This window comes from Dromiciops gliroides, chromosome 4 (genome assembly GCF_019393635.1).
Source record: "Dromiciops gliroides isolate mDroGli1 chromosome 4, mDroGli1.pri, whole genome shotgun sequence".
NCBI classification, from domain to species: Eukaryota; Metazoa; Chordata; class Mammalia; order Microbiotheria; family Microbiotheriidae; genus Dromiciops; species Dromiciops gliroides.
The window spans coordinates 410,932,530-410,959,999 of record NC_057864.1 but is presented as its reverse complement, the minus strand read 5'-3'; the positions used below and the strand labels follow the sequence as shown (position 1 = coordinate 410,959,999).

Genomic DNA, 27,470 nt, shown 5'->3' with positions numbered 1-27,470 from the left:
AAAATGTCTTATGAGCAGGAAGTCATGATGTTGACACAGTGTAGAAGTCACAATTGTCAGAAACATTGTAAGGCAGCATGATGTAGTGGAAAGAACCCTCAATTTAGAAAACTTTTCTGGGTCCCCTAATAGTTAACTTACCTTTTCTTTACATTCTAATACCATCATATGTACTAAAATTTCAGAATACACTGCTTCTGATGAGCTTTCTTGTTCGGTTAGATCCTTAGTAACCCATTGGCTGTCTCAGGTTCAAGGTTCCACTGTTTTGGTATTTTGAGTTTAGTCTTCGGAACCAATATATCTATCAATTAACTAGCCAATAAAACCTTCCCTATGATTACTATGTGTCAGATCCTATTCTAAGTGCTTGGGGCACAAAGAAAATTATTAATAAAAGAGACAAAAAACCCATGTATGCTGAAGAAGACCTAGAAACTCTAGGGTAGGTTTGTATTGATAAGATAAGTCTTCATTGCAGTAACATCTGTGCTTTATTTTAGTACAAAAAGGAGACTTTTAAAAGTCCAAGCACCAGTTTGGACTTAGTGAAGTGAGTGCACACTAACCTGCACAAAGAAAATGCTTAGTGGTATTTTAAGGAAACAGTGCTCAAATCAAGGAAGCCAAAAACTCAGGGAAAGAGTTCCTTCTTTGTATCTAAATTTCACCTCCTATTCTTTCACTTACTCACAGTGATCATTTGATTCCTTTTTATTTTCCCTTCTCTCTTTAACCTCGTAGGTTCAGCGGTACACTTGACTTGCATAATTTTCCTTTTGACGTGGAGACCTGATCCCTCTCAGAAGATTATCATCTTCTTATTTGCTGCCCTCTGGGGAGTCGGAGATTCTATTTTCCAGACACAAAACAATGGTAAGTGCCATTCTTCAACTTTTGCACCATGAATACTGTGGAGGCTTCTAGGAGGGAAAGCAAAGCTGAGAAATCAAACAATGGTTCCATTGGTGATCATTTATTAAGTGCCTACTGTGTGCCAGGTACTCTGCTAGGCCTTCAAGACACAAATACAAAGAGTGAAATGCACCGTATTCTAACTTAGGTTCTAAGTGGGAAAGAAGAAGTACATACATAAATCTATACAGGATAAATATATATAAGGCCAGCTAGGTGGTGAAGTGGATAGAGCACCGGCCCCGCATTCAGAAGGTCTGAGTTCAAATCTAGCCTCAGACACTTGACACTTACTCGCTGTGTGACCCTGGGCAAGTCACTTAACCCTCATTGCCCTGCCCACAAAAATATTTATAGAATAAATACAGGGTAGCCAAATACTTAGAAAAAGAGGGCAATAACAATTGGGATGATCAGGAAAGGCTTTATGAGGAAGGTGGTGGTTGACCAGTGGTTGATTAGAAGGAAAAGAGTGATTCTATAAGAAGGAGGTAGGAGGAATGCCAAGTGTAAAGAATATAAAGTCATTTTGCTTAAAATACAGAGTGTAGGAGGGAGAGTAATGTCCAGTGAAGCCAGAAAGATACTTTGGGGTCAGAAAGACAGTTTATAAACAGACATGTTTTATATAATAACCTAGAGGCAAAAGGAAGCCACTGGAGTTTATTAAATAGGGGAATGATATGATCATATCTGAAAGATCTGGCAACTGATTGGATATATGGTGTGAGAAAGGGCAAGAATTCAAGCATGATATCAAAAATATGAACTTAAGAGATGGGAAGAAAGGTAGCCTTTCAACAGAAATGGGGAAGTTTGAAAGAGAAGTGATTTGTGGGAGGGGAAGATAAGTTCTATTTTGAATATGTTGAATTTGAGATATCTCTGAGGCATCTAGTTTGAAATATACTAGGTAGGTTGGTGATGTGAGACTGAAGTTCAGGGGAGAGATAGCACTGGATATATAGATCAGGGAGTTAATTTTGTGGAAATGAGAATTAAATCCATGAAAAATGATAAGGCTATTGAGGGAATATGTATGGAAAGAATAGAGTAAGACCCAGGATTGGGTCTGAATAATACTCACTATTAGAGAGCATAGAGGGCATGGAGAACCAGCAAAGGAGAGTGAGAAGGAACAGAACAGAGCAGATTCTAAAGTGATTAGAGTCATGAAATCCCATAAAGGAGACAGTATGAAGGAGGAGAGAGTGGCAAACAAAGTCAAATGCAATAGCGAAGTAAAAAATGTGAATCAAGAAAAGCCTTTCTGATCTTGCAATTATGAGATAAATGGCAATTTTGAAGAGAGAAGCTTGAGTTGAATGGCAACCAGAAGTCACATTACAAAAAGGGTTTAATAGTGAATGAGAGGAAGTAGAGGCTATGAGTATAGCCAGCTTTTACTCAGAGTTTGACTGAGAAAGAAGAGATAGAAAAATAGCTTAAGGTTATTGAGTCTGTTTCCATTGTTGGTCCTTTGTGTTCAACTCTTTGTGACCCTATGAAAGATAAGCATGCCAGGTGCTTCTATCCTCTACTATCTCCCAACATCTGTCCAAGATTATCCTGTCTCATCTTCTGCCAACCTCTTTTCATTTTGCCTTCAATCTTTCCCAACATCAAGGTCTTTTCCAGTCAATGTCCTGTCTTCTCATTACATGTATTTAAGCTTTAGCTTCAGTATTTGACTTTCCACTGAATGGTCTAAGTTGATTTCTGTAAGTATTGAATGATATGATTTCCTTGCTGTCCAAGGGACTCTCAAAAGTCTTCTCCAGTACCACAGTTTGAAAGCATGGATTCTGTGGCTCTCAGCTTTCATTATAGTCCAACTCTCATCACCATACATTGCTAGTGAAAAAAACCATCAATTTCACTATATGACCTTTGCCAGAAAGGTGTCTCTCCCTTTTAGTATGCTGTCCAGATTTGCCATTTTCCTTCTAAGGAGCAAGCATCTTTTAATATCATGGCCACAGTCGCTTTCTGCAGTGGTCTTTTGAGTCCAAGAATATAAAATCTGACACTATATTTCTTCCAGCCCTGGATTGAGGAGGAACTGAGTTCAGGTCCAGCCTCAGAAGTGACTTGCCCAGGGTTACACAGCTAGTAAGTGTCAATTGTCTGAGGCTGGATTTGAACTCAGGTTCTCCTGAATCCAGGACTGATGCTTTATCCACTGTGCCATCTAGCTGCCCCCCTCCCATCTCTTTAAGGACTTGTCACGTTTTGTTGTGATCCACATAGTCAAAGGCTTTAGTGTAGTCAATTAAGCAGAAGTAGATTTTTTTTTTCCTGGAACTTCCTTGCTTTCTTCTATTTCTTTATATTGCTCACTTCAGAAAACTTTATATTTCTTTGCTGTTTTCTTGAATTCTGCATTCAGTTGGGTATATCTTTCCCTTCATCCGTTCCCTTTCTTTCTTTCCTCAGCAATTATAAAGCCTCATAAGATGCCACTTTCCTTTCTTGCTCTTCTTTTTCTTTGGAATGTTTTTTATTACTGCTTCCTGCACTGTTATAAAGCTATATCCATAGCTCTTCAGGCACTCAAATGACCAGATCTTATCTCTTAAAACTATTTGTTGCTTATACTTCATATTCATAAGGGATGTTATTTAGGTCATATCTATTTGGTCTGATGTTTTTCCCTCATTTCTTCAATTTAAGTCTGAATTTTGCAACAAGAAGCTCATGATGTGAGTTATAGTTGGCTCCAGCTCTTGTTTTAACTTATTGTATAGAGCTTTTCCACCCTTAGCTGCAAAGTACATAATCAATGTGATTTTGATATTGACTATCTGGTGATATCCATATGTGGAGTCACCTTTTGGGTTGCTATAACCAACAAGCTAACTTCATAAAACTCTATTAGTTTCTGTTCTGCTTCATTTGGTGTTCTAAGGTCAAAATTGCCCATTATTCCAATTTACTTTTGATTTCTTACATTAACATTTTAATCCCCTATGATAAATATGATATCTGTGTAGTTTTTTTCTGTCTGTGTTATTTCTAGAAGATGTAGTTTTCATAGAACTGATCAACTTTGGCCTCTAAGGACAGTAAGACAGTGAATCAATTAGATGGACAGATAGAATGATGAAGCACTTAATTGTTTTACTATATGCCAAGCAGTATGCTAAGCACGGGAGATGCGAAAGCAGGAAAACAAGATTGTCCCTACTCATGAGGAGCTTACATTCAAATAGGGGATGACAAAACAGAAGGCAAATGATGTAGTGGTAGAGCAGACCAGAGAGCAAGCAGGAAGGGAAGTAAACATGATTGAGGCTCCTCAAGTCATGGCAGTTTGGGGTAGGGGCTCACCAATCATTGAGGATCTCTCAAGGTGGAGGAAACTGAGGCAGACCATTTTAAGTGACTTGTCTAGGGTCACATAACTAGTAATTGTCAGAGGTCATATTTTCACTCATGTCTTCCTAACTCCAGGCCCAGCACTCTACCCAGTGCACCACCTAGATGTTTGTATCAAAGCAAGTTGGCACCTTTTCTGTAACTTTGTGTTTTTGAGAGTTGTCTAGAACATTGCGGGGCCCAGGGTCACATAGGTAGTATATGTTAGATGTGGGACACATTCACACACAATAAATACACTTATTGAATAAGATTTGGAAATTAGGATTGTTATGAGAGATATTGGTTGTGTTGACAACAAGAGAAGAACATAAATCAAGAGGCTTTCCAAATTGCCACAGCCTTCACTCCTCCAAATACCATGATTGTGTCCTTGACTGTAGGATACTTTGAGATTCCAAAAGGATTTTTCTTATTTCAACCCATTTAGGAACATGAAATAAATCCCCATGAAACTAGACCACTAAGCATTGTCCTTAGAGGTGGTAAGCTACCACTCTCCACCGGAAAGGGTACAAAATTGCAATGTATTCCACAGAAATAAACACAGTATTTGAAGTCAGAAGCCTAAGTACCTACCATAATACTTACCAGCTGTGTGACTCTGGGTGCTTAATCTCTATGGACTTAGTTTACTCACTCCATAATAGACTAGATGCCTCTTTTGATCCCTTCCAACCCTAAAGGTCCATGAATTATCTATCGCTCTCTGTGCCTATCCCTTTTCTCAAGATCCGAGCATGCTACCTTCAATGCTCCTAAACTAGTGACAAATTGGATAACAAAAGACTTTTGACTTCCCTTGTGTAGACACAATTGATGCCAATTTATTACATATCCTTAGATACCAGTGTTTTTGTTTTAGTCATAAATCTGAACTGAACTCCTTTTAAATGAAGTTCCTTACAGAACAGTAGGTCAAACACATACATGGCTAGATGCCATAATTTATTTAGTTTGGCTCAAGAGTGAAACTCTTCTTGCAAGTGTTTTTACAATATTGGAAAACTATGTAAATATTGGTTTAGGCAAGGAGAAAATGATGCAAAAATGCTATCTATTCATGGCATCTCAGGATTATATGGTAGAAGAATGTTATGCATTGTAATCCTAGATCTATTTCAAAATGGCTATTGGGCTGACCTTTTTTCTTTTCACTAACTGGCTGTATGATCCAGGGCAAAACATTTAACCACTGCAGAACTCATTTTCTTCTATAACATTGTCTACTCCACTATTTCTAAAGTGGCTTGTTAATTTCCTGGAGTAGCCTTAACTTCTCTTGAACACTCATAAGGTATAGAGGTCTACACTAGATTCTCTCTGTGTGTGTTTGTGTGCGTGTGTGCATGTATGTACATGTGCACATATGCACACATATGTAGGTGTTGTATGTATATTGGGGAAGGATACAAAAAGAAAAAGATTGTTTTAGTCTTCACTGACTCTTCTCAATTTTCTTTCATTTGGCAAAGACTAGAGGGGCAATATAATTTAGTGGATGGAGCGCTGGCCTAGCTAGGAGCCAGGAAGGTCTTGCTTAAAGGTCCTTTTCAAAGACATTAATTATGTGACTCTGGACAAGTCACCTAATCCCTTAGTTCTTAAGACAATTCTCAAAGTCTATAAGTTTCAGAGAAGGCGCTGACTTGCACTGGTGAATTGAATTTCTTCATCTATGACTTCACTACATCAATGAAATCATAGGTCAAGTCTCTATTCTTTTTCAAGAATATCTATCTATACATTAAAAGTAGAAGTAAACAGAAGTAGTTTCGATAAAAAATGATTACTTAAATACCCATTCAATGTATGAGACCAGAGTATTTTGACTTTCTTTTCCTTGAATTACAGGATTAATTTTGCGGTGTAGAAGTCTCCACAAGCTACCATTAGATTTGCAAAAACATTGGGATCAAGGGTCAAAGGAATATGGAGCTTGGTTATAGGGAGAAGAATCATTTTCACTTGGCATGGGATAGTCACTATGTCTCACCCTCAGAGTACTCCCTGATTCCTCACTGTCTCACTCCACCTATAGAAATAGTTGCTAAATCTTAGGGATTCTACCTCCATAATCTCTTGCATTTGTCACCTTCTTTCACATTGTTATCGGTATTGTTGAGGTCCTCTTCACCTTTCTCTTAAATAGTTGCAGTAGTATCTAAATCAGTCTACTTGACTCAGGTCTCTCCCTTCTCCAATTCACAGACTGCCCCTACTACCACTTTACCCTGTCCATTAATAATAATAATAATAACAATAATAACAATAACAATAATAGCTAGTATTTATATGGTTCATACTATGTGCTGGACATTGTGCTAAGCACTTTACAGATATTATTTCATTTGATCTTCACAACAACCCTAAGAGGTAGGTTCTGTTTCATTCTCATTTTGCAGTTGAAGAAATTGAAGAAAGCAGAGGTTAAGTGACTTTTCCAGGGTCACACAGTTAGTGAGTTTCTGAGGCTGGATTTTAACTTCTTGACTCAAGGCCCCAGATTCTATTTCGCTGTAACACCCTTCACCTCCAACTCTTAGAATATGGCTTCCTTCAAAACTCAACTCAGACGTGACTTCCTAATTCCCCCCAGCCTAGTCCACTCCCACCCCAATACCTCATATTGTGTATGTGTATATATATATATATAATATATTACATATATATATTCATGCATGAATTCAGTCTCTGCCAACAGAATATATGCTTCTTGAGGGTGAGAACTGCTTTATATTTGTCTTTTTACCCCTAACGCTTAGCATAATGCTGGGAATGTGGCAGGTGCTTGATAAACGTTTATTGACCCATTGGGCTTTAATCGAATGGAAATTTGACTAGTGTTAATGTGAATAGAATAATTCTTCCCTATCTTTAATTACAAACAAAACAAACTTTTGGAAAACAGTAAAATCGCGCTTAAAGAATCATTATCAATCACATTCTGGCTATAATATTAGTTCACCTTATATTTTGTCTTAGCTCTAAATAATATCTTAATAAGTGAATTGAATTATTTTCACTTTGTCCTTTCCAGTATTTACCATCTTATATTTGTAAGTTTGTGTCCATTAAAAAGAAATGAGTCAAGGGGGCAGCTAGATGGTGCAGTGGTTAAAGCACCAGCCCTGAATTCAGGAGTACCTGAGTTCAAATCCGGCCTCAGACACTTGACACTTACTAGCTGTGTGACCCTGAGCAAGTCACTTAACCCCCATTGCCTGCAAAAAAAAAAAAAAAAAAAGAAAGAAATGAGTCAAGACCATATGGCATCAGAAATTGCACACAGCCTTTTGCCACCATTCCAAATTTCTGAAATTACCTTTTCCTCTCCCCACTTTTTAATTATTTGTAATCTTTGAGCCAAATTTACAATCTTATTTTTACCTCCTTGAGTTTTTTTAAGAAAATAAAGTATATATTATATTATCTATAATTGAATATCAGATTCAGTATCATTCTAGATCTGCCTTTTCACTCATCACCTCTCAATTGGTTCTGACTGGCTAGGACTTATGTTCTCCCACTTTTTCTTTTTTTTGCAGGGCAATAAGGGTTAAGTGACTTGCCCAGAGTCACACAGCTATTAAGTATCAAGTGTATGAGGCTGGATTTGAACTCTGGTCCTTCTGAATTCAGGGGCAGTGCTTTATTCACTGCACCATCTAGCTGTCCCTAAACCAAATAATTATTGCACTTGGTTCAAGTTTAATGCACTTGGCATTAAAAATATAACCAATGCAATATTAAACAAAGCCTCTCAACTCAATTAAAATTTCCCTCTCTTTGACTCTGTTTTTGGACTGAATTTTAAAGACTTATGTAAAGAAAAAAAAAAGAAAGGGAAGAAATGAGAGGGTTTTAAAATGTTCCCAGGAGTGTGCTAATCCTAGTACTTTGCACCATTTGATTATTTTTAGATAATTCTCCAAAGATTTTGGCATTTAAGACATGAGATTGTGCAGCTGCCAGATGCACAGCTGCTAAGTAGTCTGTTGGCAGGTGCCCTAAGGCAAGGAGAGGAAAAACAACCTTCTGTTCAGGAAGGTATGCCTGAAAGTTGTGAGAGGGCTCATTTCCACTATTTCAGAAATATCGATGAAGGCAGAAAGACAAAAGTTCATTTATTCAGTGCTTAGATGCCATATTTTCATTAAAAAAAGTTAATCGATAATTGATAAAATAAGATCTTCCTCTTCATCCCTTCCATGTCCAGAAAAAAAGATAGCTACGTGATACAGTGGACAGAGTATTGGTCTTTGAATCAGGAAGACCTGAGTTCAAAACTTCCCTTAGATACTTACTAGCTCTGTGATGCTGGGCAAGTCACTTTCCCAACTTCAGTTTCTTCCTCTCTAAAATGGGGATAAGAACAGCATCTCCTTCAGAGTTGTGAAAATCAAATGAAATCACAAAAGATAAGCACTTTGCAAACCTTAAAGACATATGAAAAGAATTATTCTGTAAAGAATATATGAGCTGGGGCTGCATTCCAGGTATTGGGGATGGCCAATACAACAGCACAGAGATAGGAGATGATTTGCTTCTCTTATAGCATATAAGAGAAGGAATAATCATTGTTGTTTGTCCTTCATTCTTGAAGACTTGCAATGAAATGGATATAAGTGAGGGAGGGCTGTGCAAGGTCACTAAGCTCATTCTCTCCTCCAGAGCCATCTGGGTCCAGTGGCAAGATATATATCAGGATGACTGGAGCGAGGCCAGTTGTTTTTGTTGTTGTTGTTGTTTTTTAAGGCAATTGGGGTTAAGGGACTTGCCCAGGGTCACACAGCTAGTAAGTGTCTGAGGTCAGATTTGAACTCAGGTTCTCCTGACTCCAGGGTCAGTGCTTTATCCACTGTGCCACATAGCTGCCCCGGAGAAGGAATAACCAATACCCAGTGAAGCAAGTTTGGTTTGGGAATAGGATAATGGGGATAATAATAGCACCTACTTCACTATAAGCAATTTGTAAATGTTACCTACTTCTGTCATTTTCATCAGTGTTGGAATTTAAAATGAATTTTGCAAAAATAACCTGGTGTTTCTTTCTTTCTAGCTGTCAGTCTCTTCCTTATATACTTGATTCCCCTCAAATCACTGTAACCTTGCAGAGAGAACACAGTTTTTTCTCTTATCCCTTGTTCTATCCTTTAAAAATAATATTAGATGGTATAATGTTTTATATAAATGCACATGTATAACATATCTGAAAACCTGAGGCTTACCGCCTAAGGGAGGGGGGAAGCAGGGAACAAGAAAGGAATAGAATTTAGAATTCAAAACTTTACATAAAAGGTATATTATTATTTAAATTTTTTTTTAAATAATATTAGAACATTCTGGTCTTTTAAAGAGTTTTCCTAGAGTAAGCCATGGTGTGAGGTTGGAGTAGGAATCACAATAAGAAGATAGTTTAAGAGAGTTATAGAGGTCTTCTCAGTCTATTTTGGTGGTCTCAGACACATAGAAGAAATAAGTCATGTGTTTCCTTTTTCATGGAACTGATTTCTCAATTCGACTTGTTATCTCTACTGTCAACCAACCTGTTTCTGTCTGGGTTAAATGGTAGATTCGTTTTTTGCTTTCAAAACAAAGACTCAGTTTAGCAAAGCACTAGGAGCCCCAAGTTTTGATAAGCTCCCCTTACTTTCTCAGAAGATTTTCTTCATGCTTTCTCTCACAAGCAAGGAAAATATACTTACTCCCTTTATCCTAAATTAGCAGCCAACACAGCTAACCATCTCTTAAGGGAGATGAGACATTATTTTAGAATATGACTTTTTTGATGGGCAGCATTCCTAATGTATGTATATTATAGGTTTAGGTATATGTATATGCACACACACACATGCACACGTACATGTGTATTATATATTGTATGTGTGTACATGTATATGCATACACATGTGTATTAATACATGCGTGCATGCATGCATGTATATGCATTTGTGCATGCATATATGTATACCTAACAATTAAAACTGCTGCCAGGCACAAAGTGGGTGATTCTTGAGTCTACTTCTGTGAACGGATAAATACTTGATGCTAATTGTTATTGCTTCCTTTGTTTGTATTTGCTTTTGAAATATTATATTTGACCTAGATCATAATGAATTAATAACAGCATGTTATTATTCTTCACTTCTAGAAAAGCATGGAAAAAGGTAACTTGAACAAATAACAATAATTTGTTTTAGCTTCAGTACAAAAATGGAAGATTTACTTGAAAAAAAACACATTTTGATGGAACTATTTGGGGGATGGTGATATATGGTTTCCTAGTCTCAGAAATGAAAAAAAAAATAGCATGGTTTCAGGACAAATTTATCATTTCTTTTTTTTTTCCCCTTGCAGTCATCTATGGAGTTCTATTTGTGAAGAACAAAGAGGCTGCTTTTGCCAATTACCGCTTATGGGACTCTCTCGGATTTGTCATTGCTTTTGGATACAGCACATCTTTGTGTGTCAAAACCAAGCTATATATCCTTCTCGGGGTACTGATTTTGTCAATGGTGTCCTATGGGAGTGTTGAGTACTTTGAATATAGGAAGTCCCGTGAGACACTTGCTGATAAAAAGGAAAGTCAACCAGAAGAAACAGTTTCTCAAACAGTTTCTCAAACAAATTCAACAGAATGACAAACTGCTTGATGAGATAGTTAGAAGGCCTCAGAATGGTTCTCTATAGAGGCACCAAAGTATTAAATTGTTTTCTCAGAATAATTTCAGCATTGGTAACGATACTTCAATGTACCTGTGATCTCATGGATGTGAGTATTCTCTCCCTCCATTGGTGCAGATCTTGACCCATCCAGGCCTTTTCATCTTGTATAATTCTTGTCCATACTCTCCCATAGATATTCCATAGGGAATTTGTACAATGTTCTGGAAACTTTCCTCTGGACCTTTTTATGGGGAGGAAGGATATAAATATTTGGACTGTCTATCTATTTTTCCTTTACTCTTGCTATTTGACTGGCCCACTTCCCTTTTTTGTATAGAATTCTTCAATTGTATTTCTTATTCCACTTCTTGCATGTGGCTCATTGTTGGAAATGTGCTTCAGCCCACTTTGGCCAATCCCTGTCAGTCTTGATTCTTTAGAGACTGTAGTGTTAGGAGATTCAAAACCGCACAGCTTCTCTGAAAGAAATTTTGTATGAAAGAATTGAGTCTTCATGCCAGGGAATAGCTTGGCATGATTGAAAGTTGATGCACAAGTTTCCAAATGCAATATAATACTTTCTCTTCCTCCTGTTCAATTCTGGCCCCAAATCAGCATCTATCTGTAATACCTGTAGTAGTATGTACCAGAGGATTAACTTAATGGAATAACCATCTGATTTCTTGTCATAAGCTGTGAGATAACCATTTTTTCCGTTTGATTTTTTTCTTTTTTATTGGATAGATTGTTATACAAATCTTTTACATAATAACATATCTAAGTGAGGTATCATATTACTCTGGGGCTTAATAAATTAGACCTCTATCATCTGCAAAGGGAAGTATCCAAAGGGGGTGTGTGTGTGTGTGTGTGTGTGTGTGTGTGTGTGTGTGTGTGTGCGCGTGTGTGTATGTGTGTGTGTAGTAATTTAAAGATTCCAGGGACTGGACAAGCTCACTTTTATGTCACCTCTCCCTCTTCTATTTGATTTTTTGCCTATTTTCAATTTTGTTCTCATGATCTCTAAGATGATCCAGGTGTATTTTTGATATGTTCTTAATAATTAATAAATTATGTCCTCTTTCTCATTAATTAATTTGAACCTCCCCCAATTCATTAAATAGTATTTATTTAATAAACTGGAGAAACCTCTCTTCCCATTAATGATTGCTTATATATAAAAAACGCTCATCTGTATTCATATCAAAAGTATCAGCTATTGGGGGCAGCTAAATGGCGCAGTGGATAGAGCAGTGGCCCTGGATTCAGGAGTACCTGAGTTCATCCGGCCTCAGACACTTAATACTTACTAGCTGTGTGACCCTGGGCAAGTCACTTAACCCCAACTGCCTCACTAAAAAAAAAAAAAAAGTACCAGCTATACATTTGATTAACAACATAAGCAATGATAACACAATAATCATTAACAGTGTTTTTGCTATGAGAAATGTCACCCCAAGTGATCTCAAACTATAACTTGTAACTACAACTATCTTCTCTTAACCTCTGGAAACACAGTCCCACATGACTCAGTTTCTCTCGGTAATCAACTTCATGAGGCAGCTAGGTAGATGGTACAATGGGTAAGAACTCTGGAACATCAGGAAGACATGAGTTCAAAGCTAATCTCAGACAGTTTCTAGGTGTGTGATCCTGGGGAAGTCACTTAACCTCTGTCTGCCTCAATTTCTTCATCTGGAAAATGTGGTTAATAATTGTATTTTACAAACCTTAAATTGCGAGTCAAAGTAATAACAGCTTCATCAGAAAAGAAGGTATTATTTCTTTTCTGTCTCCTCCATGTTCTCTCTAGTAATGACAGGAAAACCGTATGCACAAATTCTTCATTTGTACTCAAGAAGAAAATTGATTTTTATAGTCTCTTAGCTCTAGAATCTATCCTAAGCTTCTGCTAAATGAAAAAAAAAGTCTAAAGGATAAGTGCCCCTCTCTCAAACCTTGCATTCAAGAACTTGGACCCACATAATAGCAAATAACTTCTGTTCACATGCCATATTAAATAACATAGACTCGTAAAGGGGCAATTAGATGGCATAGAGTGCTCGGCCTGGAGTCAGGAGGACCTGAGTTTCAAATCCAGCCTCAGATACATCGTAGCCGTGTCACTCTAGTCAAGTCACTTCACCCTGTTTGCTGCATTTTCCTCAGCTGTAAAATGAACTGGAGAGGGAAATGGCAAACCATTCCACTATCTTTGCCAAGAAAATCCCAAATGGGGTCAGGAAGAGTTGTATGTGACTGAACAATAATACAGATAAATATTTAAAGGGAACATTTTCATTCACAGAATAGAGTGACAACCCAGTTACGATGGTGCTTAGCATTGCTCTTTGGATAAATGGGACTATTTCATATTTGTTTTTCCATCCTCAGCCACACAGTAGAGGCTTACTCAATACCTCTTGTTAGGTCGATTTAAGGGCAATGAAGACACAGAAGAAGATTTTAAGAGAACACTTAGCTGACCCTGAAGAACTCTAGTTAATGGAGTCAAATGAATATTCCACAGTACTGAAAGAACAGGTAGATGTGGTTGCTGAGCCATTGGCTGTGATCTTGAAAAGACTGCAGATAATGTTTTTTTTTTTTTTTACAGAATCAAGGAAGGGCAAACATTGTCCATATTTTTCAAGAAACAGGAGGAGAATAGAGTCTACAACAGTGTATATTGATTCCTGGTTCAATCTGAAACAGCATTTTTCCTTTTTTTTTTTTTTTTGGTGGGGCAATGACAGTTAAGTGATTTGTGCAGTCACACAGCTAGTAAGTGTCAAGTGTCTGAGGTGGGATTTGAACTCAGGTCCTCCTGAATCCGGGGCCAGTGTTTTATACACTGTGCCACCTAGCTGCCCCCCAGAAACAGCATTTTTTTGGGGGGGCAATGGGGGTTAAGTGACTTCCCCAGGGTCACACAACTAGTAAGTGTCAAGTGTCTGAGTCCAGATTTGAACTCAGGTATTCCTGAATCCAGGGCCAGTTCTTTATCCACTGCACTACCTAGCTGCCTTCCAGAAACAGCATTTTTAAAGGGATATTAAAAGAACATAATATCCTTATCGGTTTTATACTTCTATTTTGTATTCCTAACTCCTAGCACAGTGCCTAGCATAGAGGAGATGCTTCATAAATGCTATTGAATAAATGATCCAGAAAAGAAAGCAGAGATGACAAAGAGACAGTATAGATTTAACAGGAATAGATTATACCATATTAACCCCATCTCTCTCTCTCTCTCTCTCTCTCTCTCTCTCTCTCTCTCTCTCTCTCTCTTTCTCTTTACACAGGGTTATTATACTGGTTGCTCAGGCAAGTAGTGTAAATACAATTTACATAGATTTTACACCACATTTGGCAGTGTCTCATACTATGTTTGTACACATTATGGAGAGATGTGGACTACATGAGAATAGTTACTGGGATTTGGGAACCAGTTTAATAGCCAGATTCAAAGTATAATCATTAATAGTCATTGATGGGTCAGTATCAGTGGAAAAAGAGGTCTCTGGTGGAACGCCCCAAGTGGTGCTGAGGAGAACTGTCAATAGAGATTTACCTGGCTCTCTACCACTATTTTGTCACTGTGACAATTAAAATGTTTACATCTTAGAGGAAATGGAAAGGGAAGACTGAGGCAATCAGTCCACAACATGTCCTCTTATCTTTTTGGAATTATTATTTATCCCTGGGCATGGGGTTATGATCATTTGGGGAGAATGAGAGCCTAGAGATTACATCCCTCTCTGGGAAACATAGGCCTACAATAGGATCTTTGGGGAAAGAGCAGAAAGCTGGTGTTTTTGTCAATGACTTGGACAATGGCAATTGTGGTATATTTATCATAGTTACAAATGACAAAAAGAGGAAAGGAATACCAAATATATAATTAATATGGATTTTGTCAGATACATATAAAATCTTTCGTGAGTTCAAGAAAAAAACAACTTTACAAGTGTAGGTTGAGGGAAGCATGGCTAAACAACAGTTTATTTGAAAAAAGAAATTTTTTGCCTTTAGTGCAGGGGTCAGTCCACTATGGCCTTAGAGCCAAATAAATCCAGCCCTGTTCTTTTGCATCTTTGAGCTTTTACCTAATTGCATATGTATAGCCCATATCTCATTGCTTACCAAATCAAGGAAGGGGGAGGGGAGGAAGGAGAGGAGGGATAAAAACTGGAACCCAAAACTATAATAAAAAATATTGATGATTTAAAAACAACCCCCCCCCCAAACACACACACTCTTAGTTTGCAAGCTGTATGAAAACATTCACCAAGCAGGATTTGGCCCTGGGATTTAGTTTGCTAACCTTTGTTTTTAGCAATTTGAAAGGTCAGTACAGGTGAACAGTGTAACCTGGACATCAAGAAAACTAAGACCCTCTTGGGTTTCATTAAGAGAAGCACAGGATCCAAGATTAGGGATGTGCTAGTCCTCAATATATACTGTACTGGTCAAAGCACACCTAGATTAATGGGTTCCATTCTGGCCAACACATTTTAGGAAAGAAATTGATAAGCTACAGAACATCTGGAGGCTATAATCAAAATAATTCTGGACAATTTCCACACCATGCCACTTCCACTCCAGGTGTCATCACTCAAGCCAGAAATTGAACTCAGATCCCTTGATGTCAAATCCATTGCTTTTCCCACCACACTATGTGAGATGATCTTTAATCATCTAGGTCTGACATTCTATGATCCCATGAAACTATTCCTTGGTTGAGCTTGCAGTCATACATAGGTTGCCTGTCTCCATTTTTGTGTGTGATTCATGAGTGGCAAATAGCTCCTTTGTAAATCTTGCCTCACAATTAACTGTCAATGGAGAATTGGCTCCTGAGTATTATGAGTTATTATAGGTAGTAGGAGAAATTCTTGGAAACCTGGCCAAATAGACTACTTTGATTTCCTGGGCTTTGGGAAGCCCTATTAAAAAGGTATGCTGCGGGGCAGCTAGGTGGCGCAGTGGATAGAGCACTGGCCCTGGATTCAGGAGGACCTGAGTTCAAATCCGTCCTCAGACACTTAACACTTACTAGCTGTGTGACCCTGGGCAAGTCACTTAACCCCAATTGCCTCACCAAAAAAAAATTAAAAATCATTTGGAAACTAAACCACCTCATCCTAAATAGTAGGTCAAAGAATAAATCAGAAATAACAATTTCATTAAAAATAATAATGAGAGGGGCAGCTAGGTGGCTCAGTGGATAGAGCACCGGCCCTGGAGTCAGGAGGACCTGAGTTCAAATCTGGTCTCAGACACTTGATTACCAGCTGTGTGACCCTGGGCAAGTCACTTAACCCTCATTGCCCTGCAAAAACAAAACAAAATAAAACACCAAAAAAAAAAAAAAAAAAGGTATGCTGCACTTGAAATTTCTGAAAAAGTGACAAAACGTTCCATTCCATAATAGTAATAAAGCTTTAAAATTGATTTACAAGCTCTGAAGATCCTTATCCCAATTTCTACTTGCACTAATAGTTGAGTTCTCAGAACAAGACTACATTTCCTCCTTAGAGATCTAAGGTTACCCATGGGGAGAAGTAGGGCTATTCTTTAGTGCTATTGACTTGCCCTTATTCCAGTGTGTTTTCCCCAATGTCGATTGCTAGTTATATTTAGCATCTTCCTTATATAATCAACACCATTGATTGGCATCCTCAATATCAATCATGAATTAACATCAATTTTTACAAGGGGAAGATCAAGATTTGTACAAAGGCAGATTATTGAGAAAATGTAGCAAGAAGAGAAGTACAGGTATTCCCCAAACCAAAGAAAATCTCTTGTGCCATCTCAATCTGCGGAGAGAATGAGCTCAACATTAAAGCATTCACCCCACTGAGTTCTTTTCTGAATGCTCTGTTTGGGCCACCTTTGATCCATTGCTGTCCTAAGACAAGCGGGTTGTTTAGTCCATCTGTCCTGGACTCCAGTAAGCTAAGAAGCTTCCTCTCCTGACTGCTCAAAGTGGACAAAGTCATAGTTTAGTCAATGCTCCTTCAGCCAAGATCTAGAAAGAACATCAGCAAAGAAGAAATGAACAAACTCATATTCACAGTCGTGTGGAAAGACCTGTGTGAAGACATTAAAGCCCAAGGTGTATCTACCCAAAGACTTCCCTCAATAAAAGTCAAGGTGGAAAGAGGTGAAGTAACTCTTGGGGGAATCTTTTGTCCACCTCTCAGTCCTGCTTCAGCAGCCAAGTTAAAAGGCCCCTTTTAGAGGGGCCTTAGAGACAAAATCATCAGAAATCAGAGAAAATGCTCTGAGAAAATGGCTCCTATAGATTAGGCTCTCATTAAAAATATAAATACAATAGGGTGAGATCTGACCTGAATTCACCCTAAAGCAGAAATCTTTGATATCACACTAAAGTATAAATCAGACACCTTTTTTGGTGGGTTTGATGGGGAAAGGTAAATGAATATGAATATTAGGCACCCGAAAGGAAGAAGGAAAGTAGAGGGAAGCATTTTTTTTTAAAGGGGTGGGGAGAGAAGGGAGGAGAGGGATGACATGGGGCACTAAGACAAATAGTGTCTACTTCAGAATTTGCTTTAGGCTAGTCTTGCTAAAAACATAATAAATCAATGTTTTTGAGAAACAGCATCAAAGGAAGACTAGCTATGGCTGTTGAGAATACTTGATTCATACTGGAATGATGTTTCTGGGGTCCTGCAATCAGTACAATGAAAATGACTCAAAGATCTTATTGGTTAAATATATTTACTAGGACCGTAAATGCTCTGTTCCAAGAGAATGGAAACTTCTAAAGGAAAAAGAATTTTCCCCCCTTGTCTTTTTTTTTTTTTTTTTAGTGAGGCAATTGGGGTTAAGTGACTTGCCCAGGGTCACACAGCTAGTAAGTGTTAAGTGTCTGAGGCCGGATTTGAACTCAGGTACTCCTGACTCCAGGGCCGGTGCTCTATCTACTGCGCCACCTAGCTGCCACCCCCCCTTGTCTTTTTAACTCCAGCTCCTAGAACACTGCTTCACACACAGTTAGAACTTAGTAAATTTGTTTAATTGAATACTACAGAAAGAACAAAAGGATACATAAAACAGCATGCTTGGAAATGCTACATTTGAGTAGCAATACTATTATCTTGTTCAGTAATTTTCCAGTTGTGTCTAACTGTTCATGACCCCATTTGGGGTTTTCTTGGCAAAGATACTGGAATAGTTTGCTATTTCCTTCTCCAGCTCATTTTACAGATGAGAAAACTGAGCCCAACAGGGTTAAGTGACTTGCCTAGGGTCACACAGCTAGAAAGTGTCTGAGGCCAGATTTGAACTCAGGAAGATGAACCTGACTCCAGGACCAGAACTCTATCCACTATGCTCAAGCACTCTATGTACTGTGAGGGCCAAAATTTGATATGTGGAGCATTATTTGGGTGACTTACCTTAATATTGGGGTCCCAGAAATATGAGGGTCCCTTTTAGGTTTAACCTCCCCTCTGAACTGCCCTTTTTAGATATTTCTCCCAATAAGAAAGGAGCCTCTAAGCTTAATTCACAAAAGGATCAGATTTTATTACTTGGGAATTAAACAACAAAGGTGAAACTAATAAAAATCAAAGATAAGGAAATAGGAAAATAGAAATACAGAGAAATGCTCTTAACTCTAAACTTAGCTTATTAGGGTTTTCTGTAATTAAATTCACCAAACACCTGAACAGCCCACCAGTCTAAGGTTGTGGGCGCACCACCCGGACCAAAGTCGCCTCACCAAGACAGAGCATGAACACACTCAAGGCCCAGCTCAAGGGCCCAGCAGGAAAAAGGCTGAGTTCCGGAAGACTCCTCCCCTTCCGGAAGCAGCCTGCCTCCCTTCAGCGAGAGTTCAATCTCTTCTACCCCCAAAACGGAAGTCCTTCAAAAGCTGCCTTTCTGAGCTCAGTAGCATATGTAACCTCCTAAGCTCAGGGTGGGCCAGGTGTGGCCCGTCCCAAATGAGTTAGCTAAAAATAGGAATATTAATCTTTACCACAAATAATTTTTACTACAGTACTATACCCAACACTCTATCCACTATGCCCGAGACTATTATCTTAGGAGCGGTCATATGGCATAGTGTAGAGAAAGCCAACAAGGGAGTCAGTAAGATCTGCATTCAATTCAGGTTCAGCCTCGGACATGTGTTGATTGATTGAACTTGGCCAAGTCACTTAACCTCTTAGTGTCCCAGGAAACTCTAAGAACATAAATGCAGTAGATGACATAGTAGACAGAGCACTGGCCGGTAAGTTGGGAGGACCTGAGTTCAAATCTCACCTCAGACACTTACTAGCCATGGGACCCTGGGTAAGTCACTTGACCCTGATTGCCTCAAACATTCAGAGCCATCTCCAGTCATCCTGATGTATATCTTGTCACTAGACCCAGATATCTCTGGAGGAGAGATTGACCTTGCACAGGCCTCCCTCACTTACATTCAACTCAGTGCAAGTTATGACATCACCCCAATCCTCTTGGAGAATAACGGACAAACAACAAGACTATAAATTGCAATGGGTGTTTCCTTACAAGAATTCTCTACACCAATGAAATCAAAAGACCAGACCAAAATGAAAAGGAAAACAACCTAGAATTATGAGCATCGTCATAGAAGTCTTCTGTTCACTCTCTTATTCCAGTTTCAAAGCACATTACATAATATGGAACATAAAAATGGTTATAGGCCCACACTGTGAAGAAGTGCACTTAGATGAGTATTTTTCTCTGATGCAAATGATGTCTCAGTTAAATTCATCTTTAAGAGTTTTAAAATTCTGAGCATCTATTTTTTAAAGTGAAATCCAAATAGTAATGATGAGAAGGAAATAGGCCTCATGGGAACCATTTAAAACCCTGAAATAGAAATCATGATTAATTGGTAGAAGAGTACTTCTAAATCAAAGAAATTTAATAGGAGAGTAATAACAGAAATTATAACTGGCCTAAAAGTGAGTAAATTATAAACTTTCCAAATGAACTCTTCAAGGACCCTGGGAGCCACTAACTTGTTTTATTTGATGCAGCTTAAAGCTTAAAGTTCCTTTTCACATACTGAGTTCAATTTTTGAAATATTTGAGTATAGGTGTATAAGTACTGCTCAGTCTCAGTGCAAATAATGAATTCCCTGAAGTGGCCACATTATTCAAATTTGCACCATGTGTTTCCATTGGGCCGAAACCAATGACCATAGTTTACATAATTATAACTTCAAATGGTATGAATTTGAATATGTGCAACCACTTCATTGGATTCATTATTTGTACTAAATGGGAGCTAGCTGTACAAAGCCTGGGAGCTCCTTTAGGCAGAGAATCCATAAATTGAAACATGCTAAGACCAGCCATGGGGATGATGGGCACTTCAGATTCATGGTATATGTTCTGCACAAACTAGATGCTCAGTGTTTGCTGAATTTGAATTAATCTGCAATATTTTTTTTCTCCAGTCAAACCCACAAAGCTAAATGTGGACTTTCTGTGCAAGGTTCCTGGGGAGCTTTTTTTTTTTTAAAGACACTAGAAGTCTTTTATTTTAAAATTACTTCCCCAATTGCAAGATATTTGCACTCAGATCCTCATATTGTAAGATATTTGAACTCCGATTTTACCAGTTTGAGTAGATATGTGACATGTAAAATTTTTAAAAATATGATTTTAGTTCGATAGAAAACAAATTTAAATAAATTCCTCATATTTGTTCACTATTAGCAAAGATTTTTCTGTTCAGAGCAAAGAATTCTCAGTACAGAAGCACTTAAAAATCCCACATAACCACCATGCCCCATCTATTAAAAAAAAGTCACCAAATAAAGCTGTCTGGTGTTTCCAGGACAATTTCCAAACCATGAAACAGCTAGCAACAAGTGATGTATCTCTCTCTCATCTAACAAGCTGAAATAATTTGCAATAAAAAGGAACCTCAAATTCAGAAGTCATCTTATTATAATATACAAACTGGTAGAGACGATCAATAATTCAGGTGTCCTCACATCAGTCTGCATAAAGACAACACTGTTAGATCGTCTAGGATTTGATATCATACAGATTGTTGGGAATTTGTTTTTTTTTTTTTTAATAAAAGCTATCCTAACTGAAAAAGCACAAGATCAGAAACTACTCAAAATATTGAGCTACCTTGAAAGGAGGCAGGAAGGGGGGGGGTAGAACTACAGTATTTAAACAAGTAGGTTTTCCAAGAGATATTCACAAAATTTTACTCAAGGCACAAGCATTATATACTCTGTCTTGGGGAGCTTTCTTAATTCAGAGATTATATGCTTTCATCACAGCCATGCTGGAAGTTTTATGATTATTCTTTTAACTTAGCAGCCTTTATCATCTTTCCTCAGAAATACTTGAGGAAACTCTAAAATAGAATATCTTATTCTAAAATAGAATGTCTCATTCTATTTTAGATTTTATTTTAGAAGAAAAAAGACTAGGAAGAACAAAATCATGCAAGAACAAAGGGAGGAAAGGATTTCACAAATTTTGAATGTCACATGAGACTAAGGGAGGGTTCATGTTCTGATTCCCAAAAGGCCAGAATGTTATTAGGAACAGATCTGTTCTGTTCCCAAATGAGGCCCACTGCCAAGTCTGGAGGGGAACTGCTTTCTCAATACCAAGAATAGAGAGATGGACTCAGAAAGTTCATCGCAAAAATGTTACCACCACCCTGGCCTTATATCTGTGGCATTAGCTCTGTCCGAAAGCATGAATCGTGGCTGGATAAATCTACATGCTGACTAGGCTTATAATTGTGGCTCTGTAATAGTTTCTGGAGATTGACCAGTGAGGATTTATCTGGCTCTCTACCTTTACAAATATTTTGCCACAATGTCTATACCATGCCCTTCTATCTTTTGAGAGTTATTATTTAGCCTCTGGGCATGAGGTTATAATGATTGGGGAGAAAGAGAGCTTGGAGATTCGATACTACATACCTCACTGGGAAATAATGCTTGCAAAATAAATAATGGGGGGGGGCATCTAAGTGGCACAGTGGATAAAGCACCGGCCCTGGATTCAGGAGGACCTGAGTTCAAATCCAGCCTCAGACACTTGATACTTACTAGCTGTGTGACCCTGGGAAAGTCACTTAACCCCCATTGCCCCACCAAAAAAAAAATCATCTACTGGTATACAGTGGTTGAAAATATTTTCACTACAAGGAAGTAGGAGGGCAAGTGGCACCATATTTGGGGAAACATAGAAACTCTCAATCTTTTCCCTTTCATTACTGTATTGTTCAATAAGCTGTCTTGAGCTCCTTTTGTCTCATATGATAAGGTGGTTTTTTCTTTGCCAAGGCAAATGTCTCTGAGGCACAAGTGGCACCATAACATTCCTTCTTCTCCAGCAGAATGCGTCTTCTATCACCCTCAAACTCTCACTTAGCTTCCATCTCTCCTCTACTGGCTGCTTCCCTACTGCCTCTAAACTTTCCTATGTCTCTCCTATCTCCCCAAACCCTCTCTCTGCATCCATCTATACCCCCTTGCTATCATCTCATATCTCTCCTCTCTTTTGTGTCTAAACACCTTGAGAAGACAATCTATTATAAGTTCCTTGATTTCTTTTTAATCCCTTTTGTACATGTCAATGTGTACAAAATTAAATTCATTCACTTTCCCCCGTAACTTCCTCCTCTTCCCATCTCCCCTATTGTTGTTGGGGTAACAATTTCAACAATGGTGGTACCACCATCCTCCCCAGTCACCTAGGCTTCCAACTGGAGTCAACTTTGACTTCTCGCTCACTCTCTCAGCCCACCCCATATGAGTCCATTACCAAATACTGTTGGTTTTTACCTTTGTAATATCACCTTGTCTATTCCCTTTTCTCTTCTCTAACACTGCCACCACTGGTACAGACCCTCATCACCTCATTCCTGAACTACTGTAAGAGCCTGCTGACTAATGCTGCCTTATTTCTCCCCATCCCAGTCCATCTCCCACTCAGCTGCCAAAAATGAGATTCTTAAAGCCCAGGTCTGACTATGTCACTACCCTACCTACCCTACCTGTAGGCATCGCCCCTCCCTAATAACTTCCAGTTTATTAAGGCTCTCTATCCCCTCCAGGATCAACTAGAACATTCTGTTTGGCATTCATAACTTCCTACCCCTTTTACCACCACACCTTCCTGTTACCTCCCCCATGAAATCTGTGATCCAGTCACACTACTCTTCCTATTCTTTGCACATGATATTCCATTTCCTAATTCTGGTCATTTGCACTGGTTGTCCCCCATGCTTGGAATTCTCTCTCTCTTTATCTCTGCCTCCTGGCTTTCCTAGCTTCAAGTCTTAGCTAAAACACTACATTCTACAGGAAGCCTTTCTTGATTCCCTATTGTTCTAATGTCTTCCCTTCCTTGATCATCCCAATTTGTCCTATACATAGTCTGTGCATAGTTATTTGCCTATTTTCTTTCTTTTTCTTTTTTGTTTGTTTGTTTTTTGGTGAGGCAGTTGGGGTTAAGTGACTTGCCCAGGGTCACACAGCTAGTAAGTGTAAAGCGTCTGAGGCTGGATTTGAACTCAGGTCCTCCTGAATCCAGGGCCAGTGCCACCTAGCTGCCCTCACCTATTTTCTTTTCCATTATACCATGAACTCCTTGAAAGCAAGGACTACATTTTACTTTTCTTTGTACTCAGCACGGTGCTGGGCACATAGTAGGCAATTTAAATATTTACTGACTACCTAAAATGTTTATTGACTAGCTAAAATTCAAAGCCAGGTTGTATTGTTTCAACTTCTTGGCATCGCTGCTTAAAGCTATTGGCCACAGAGGTGAAAGAGTAGCCTAAGTATTTATATATTTATTAGCTGTCTCCCAGTAGTTATTTAGCATACTGCAGCCCTTTTGGAAGAGATACCACACATGTACCAAAGAGAAACTAAGTTGGCTACTGAATTGGTGGCTACTCAAGAAGAGAGATACATGGTGGACAAATCTAAGTAGCTAGGTGGCACAGTGGGTGAAACACTCTTCAAATCCAACTTCAGATACTTATTAGCTGTGTGACCTTGAGCAAGGCACTGTTTGCCTCAGTTTTCTCATCTGTAAAATGGGGATAATAATAGCATCTGCCTCTCAGGGTTGTTGTGAGGCTCCAATGAGATCATACTCATAAAGTCCTTAGCTCATTGCTTGGCACATAGTGGGCACAATATAGATTCTAGCTATTATTATTAAATCAGCTATCACATTCCCTTTCTTTTCTTTTCTTTTTGGAGGGCAATGAGGGTTAAGTGACTTGCCCAGGGGCACGCAGCTAGTAAGTGTCAAGTGTCTGAGGCCATATTTGCACTCAGGTCCTCCTGAATCCAGGGCTAGTGCTTTATCCATTGTGCTACCTAGCTGCCCCTCATACTCCCTGTCTTTTCTTTTCTTTTCTTTTCTTTTCTTTTCTTTTCTTTTCTTTTCTTTTCTTTTCTTTTCTTTTCTTTTCTTTTCTTTTCTTTTCTTTTCTTTTCATAAGGCAATTGGGGTTAAGTTACTTGCCCAGGGTCACACAGCTAGTAAGTGTCAAGTGTCTGAGGCTGGATTTGAACTCAGCTGCTCCTGAATCCAGGGTCAGTGCTTTATCCACTGTGCCACCTGGCTGCCCCCATCACACTCCCTTTCTTAATAATGAATGTATCTACATGCTGCCTTTCTGTAGGCTTAAGGAAACCCAAAAGTAGATTTTTTCCTGCCATTATTGTGTTGCCCCATATTATTAGCATTATACATATAAAAAGTCAAAACAAGAAAAGGAGGGAGTGAGGAGCTGAGACCAAGTCATAATTTTGGGCTTTGAAAGCCATAATAATTTAAGAGCAGTTATTGCTGCCACTGACATACAATCTACTTAACTACCAGACTTAAGTAGTGAGATTTACCAAATTGGTACATGGAAGGTATACAATATGATCTTGATATAGAAAGGGAATCAGTGGAGAATATTATTATAGACTGCTATGGTCCACATAATACTTGAGGTAAAGCATTTGGCTTATACAATTGTCCTTTCATCATGCAAAAAGATTCATAAGCTCTTTTATCCAGCATATTACTAATAGCTAGCATTCATACAATACTTTTCACATATTAATTCATTTTCTCCTCACAACCATCCTGGGAATTAGGTATTATTGTTATCCCCATTTTACAGATGAGGAAATTAAGAAGTTGTGACTTGCCCAGCATCATATAACTGGTCAATGTCTGAGGCTGGGTATGAACTCAGGTCTTTCTGGCTGTAGCTTTTTATTTATTGTACCACCCAGCTGCCCCTATTCTCCCACTGTTTGCCAGTGTTCTCCCTTTGCCAGTTCTTCCACTGAAAATTAGAATCCCATCAGAATTTTCCCTAGTTCTAGACCTGATCAAACACTTCAACACTAAATTCCAAAGAGCTAGAAGAAGTTTTACTTGATTTTCCAGGCTTTTTCCAAGATGTCAGTTCCTAGTAGTCATATCTCCATCTACTGCTAAAAAAAATTGACAGGGGTCTGAGCCATGGAGATAGCATTGATAAAATGGAAAGTTATCTGAATTGAGGGGTATGCTGGAGCCAAATCTTATCAGTTTACAAAAGCCAATTGTTAAGTTTTCAATGTAAACATTTACACCCCCCAAACTGGCAAACCCTACAAATCAGGGTTTGATTTATTGTTTTTTGGTGATTATCTAGACTTAAGAAAGCAACAGAGAAAATGTTAATAAGCGCAAGTGAAATTTATAAGTGTGTCATGAGTACATTTTCCCCCAGAGAGCTGGTTGTCAAACATTGACCAAAATTCTGGTTCTACTTAGTTCCTGTGTGAATTTGGGCAAGTCACTAGACCCGTCTAGACCCCTGGTTCCTCATCTACAAAATGAGAGTAGTTATAATGTCTAGGATACCTTGCTACTCAACATCTATGATCTTATGGGCTACAAGAATTTGCTTTTCATATGACTGTGTGACCCGGGCAAGTCCCTGTATCTCTCTGGGTTTACGTTTCCTCATCTGTCAAATGGGTGTGGGGTGTGGGGTGTGGCAGATGATGTTCAAGTTCTCTTTTGGCTCCAAACCAGTGATTGGACATTCTGCCTAGTCTGTGGAATCAATTTCCTAGTGGAATGTACTATAAGAATTTTAGGACCCATCAGAGAGCGCTCTGAATAACTAAAGAATACAGACTAAAATAATCCTTTTTCTTTTGCCTCAGTAAAATATAAAAATATGAAATCAGTGAAATGATTGTGAGTACTTTTAGAAATCATGACTCCAAAAGGGGGTGCAACTCAGGGAACAACTAGTAAGCTACTTTAGCCAAGGCATCAAATGGTGTGTGGGGAGGCAGGGAGGCTAGACTAGAGTCAGCCTGCAGAAACTCTAGTCAGATCAGAAGTTTTATTTGTTAAGCAATGAACACTACTGAAAGATTTTTGAGTAGGGGAAGGATCGAATCATTTGTGCATCAGAAAGACTATTTTTACATTGAGTTAATTGTAGAGAGAAGAGATTGCAATCAAGGAGACTGACTGATTGGGAAGCATTGACTGGTTCACAGGAGGGGTCATAAGGGCCTTAGCTAAATTAAGAATGTTAACAGTAAAAATGGAAAGGCAGGCATAGATTTGAGTGATATTTTATAGATAAATTCGTCAGGCTTTGGAAATATATTGGTTGAGGAAGGTTGGTTGTTGTCCTTAGTTCTCAAAGAGGAACAAAATGGCATCCCTATGTTGGAGTCAAAGTACAGTCTGACTCTGACTGATCAGACCAATATGAGCTCAGAGAGCTCCACCACAAGTTGGGCACAAATGGTCCATTTGAATATTTGGGTTGGAGAGGTCTCTAAATTTGTGTATCTCACATTTCTTTTGAGCTATTAAAATTCTGCTTCACACATAGAGCACAATACCTTCTTTGATGCAGGCGTGCCATGCTGGACAGTCCTTTGTCAGTATCTCCCATGTCATGCAATCAACTGCAAAGTTCTTTAAAGAGACCTTGAGAGTGTCCTTGTCTCACTCCTTATTCTACAGTAACAGTAAATTATTTAACATTTATTAAGCACCTACTATGTGCCAAGCACTGTGGTAAGTGCTGGAAATACATAGAAAGGGAAACCCCACTCTTTCTTCCGTGACTCCAAAAAGACCAAATAGTTCCTAGTTTTAAGGAGCTCGTAGTCTGCTTGGGGGAAGGGGTATGAGACACATAGAGATAAAGATAGAAACTGGACCTGTGATTTTACTGAGTTTTGTTTTTGTTTTGTTTTGTTTTGTTTTTGTTTTTGTTTTTTTTTGGTGAGGCAATTGGGGTTAAGTGCCCGGGGTCACACAGCTAGTAAGTGTTAAGTAACTGAGGCCAGATTTGAACTCAGGTCCTCCTGACTCCATGGCCAGTGCTCTATCCACTGTGCCACCTAGCTGCCCCTATGTGATTTTACTGAAATGGGAAACTCCCAGATGAAGAATCTCTCTCTAACAAGGCA

The 27,470-nt window shown here is 38.6% G+C and overlaps 1 protein-coding gene across 1 annotated transcript in view; it reads left to right on the top strand.

Annotated features, from left to right (window-relative positions):
* The window catches only part of LOC122755174 (protein unc-93 homolog A-like), a 36,460-nt gene extending 25,523 nt beyond the window's left edge, over positions 1-10,937 (top strand). Inside the window, exons 7-8 of the mRNA XM_044003516.1 lie at positions 745-876; positions 10,654-10,937. Of these exons, the coding sequence (XP_043859451.1) occupies positions 745-876; positions 10,654-10,937 (416 nt within the window). The remainder of the gene's footprint in view (positions 1-744; positions 877-10,653) is intronic.
* The last annotated feature ends 16,533 nt before the right edge of the window (positions 10,938-27,470 follow it).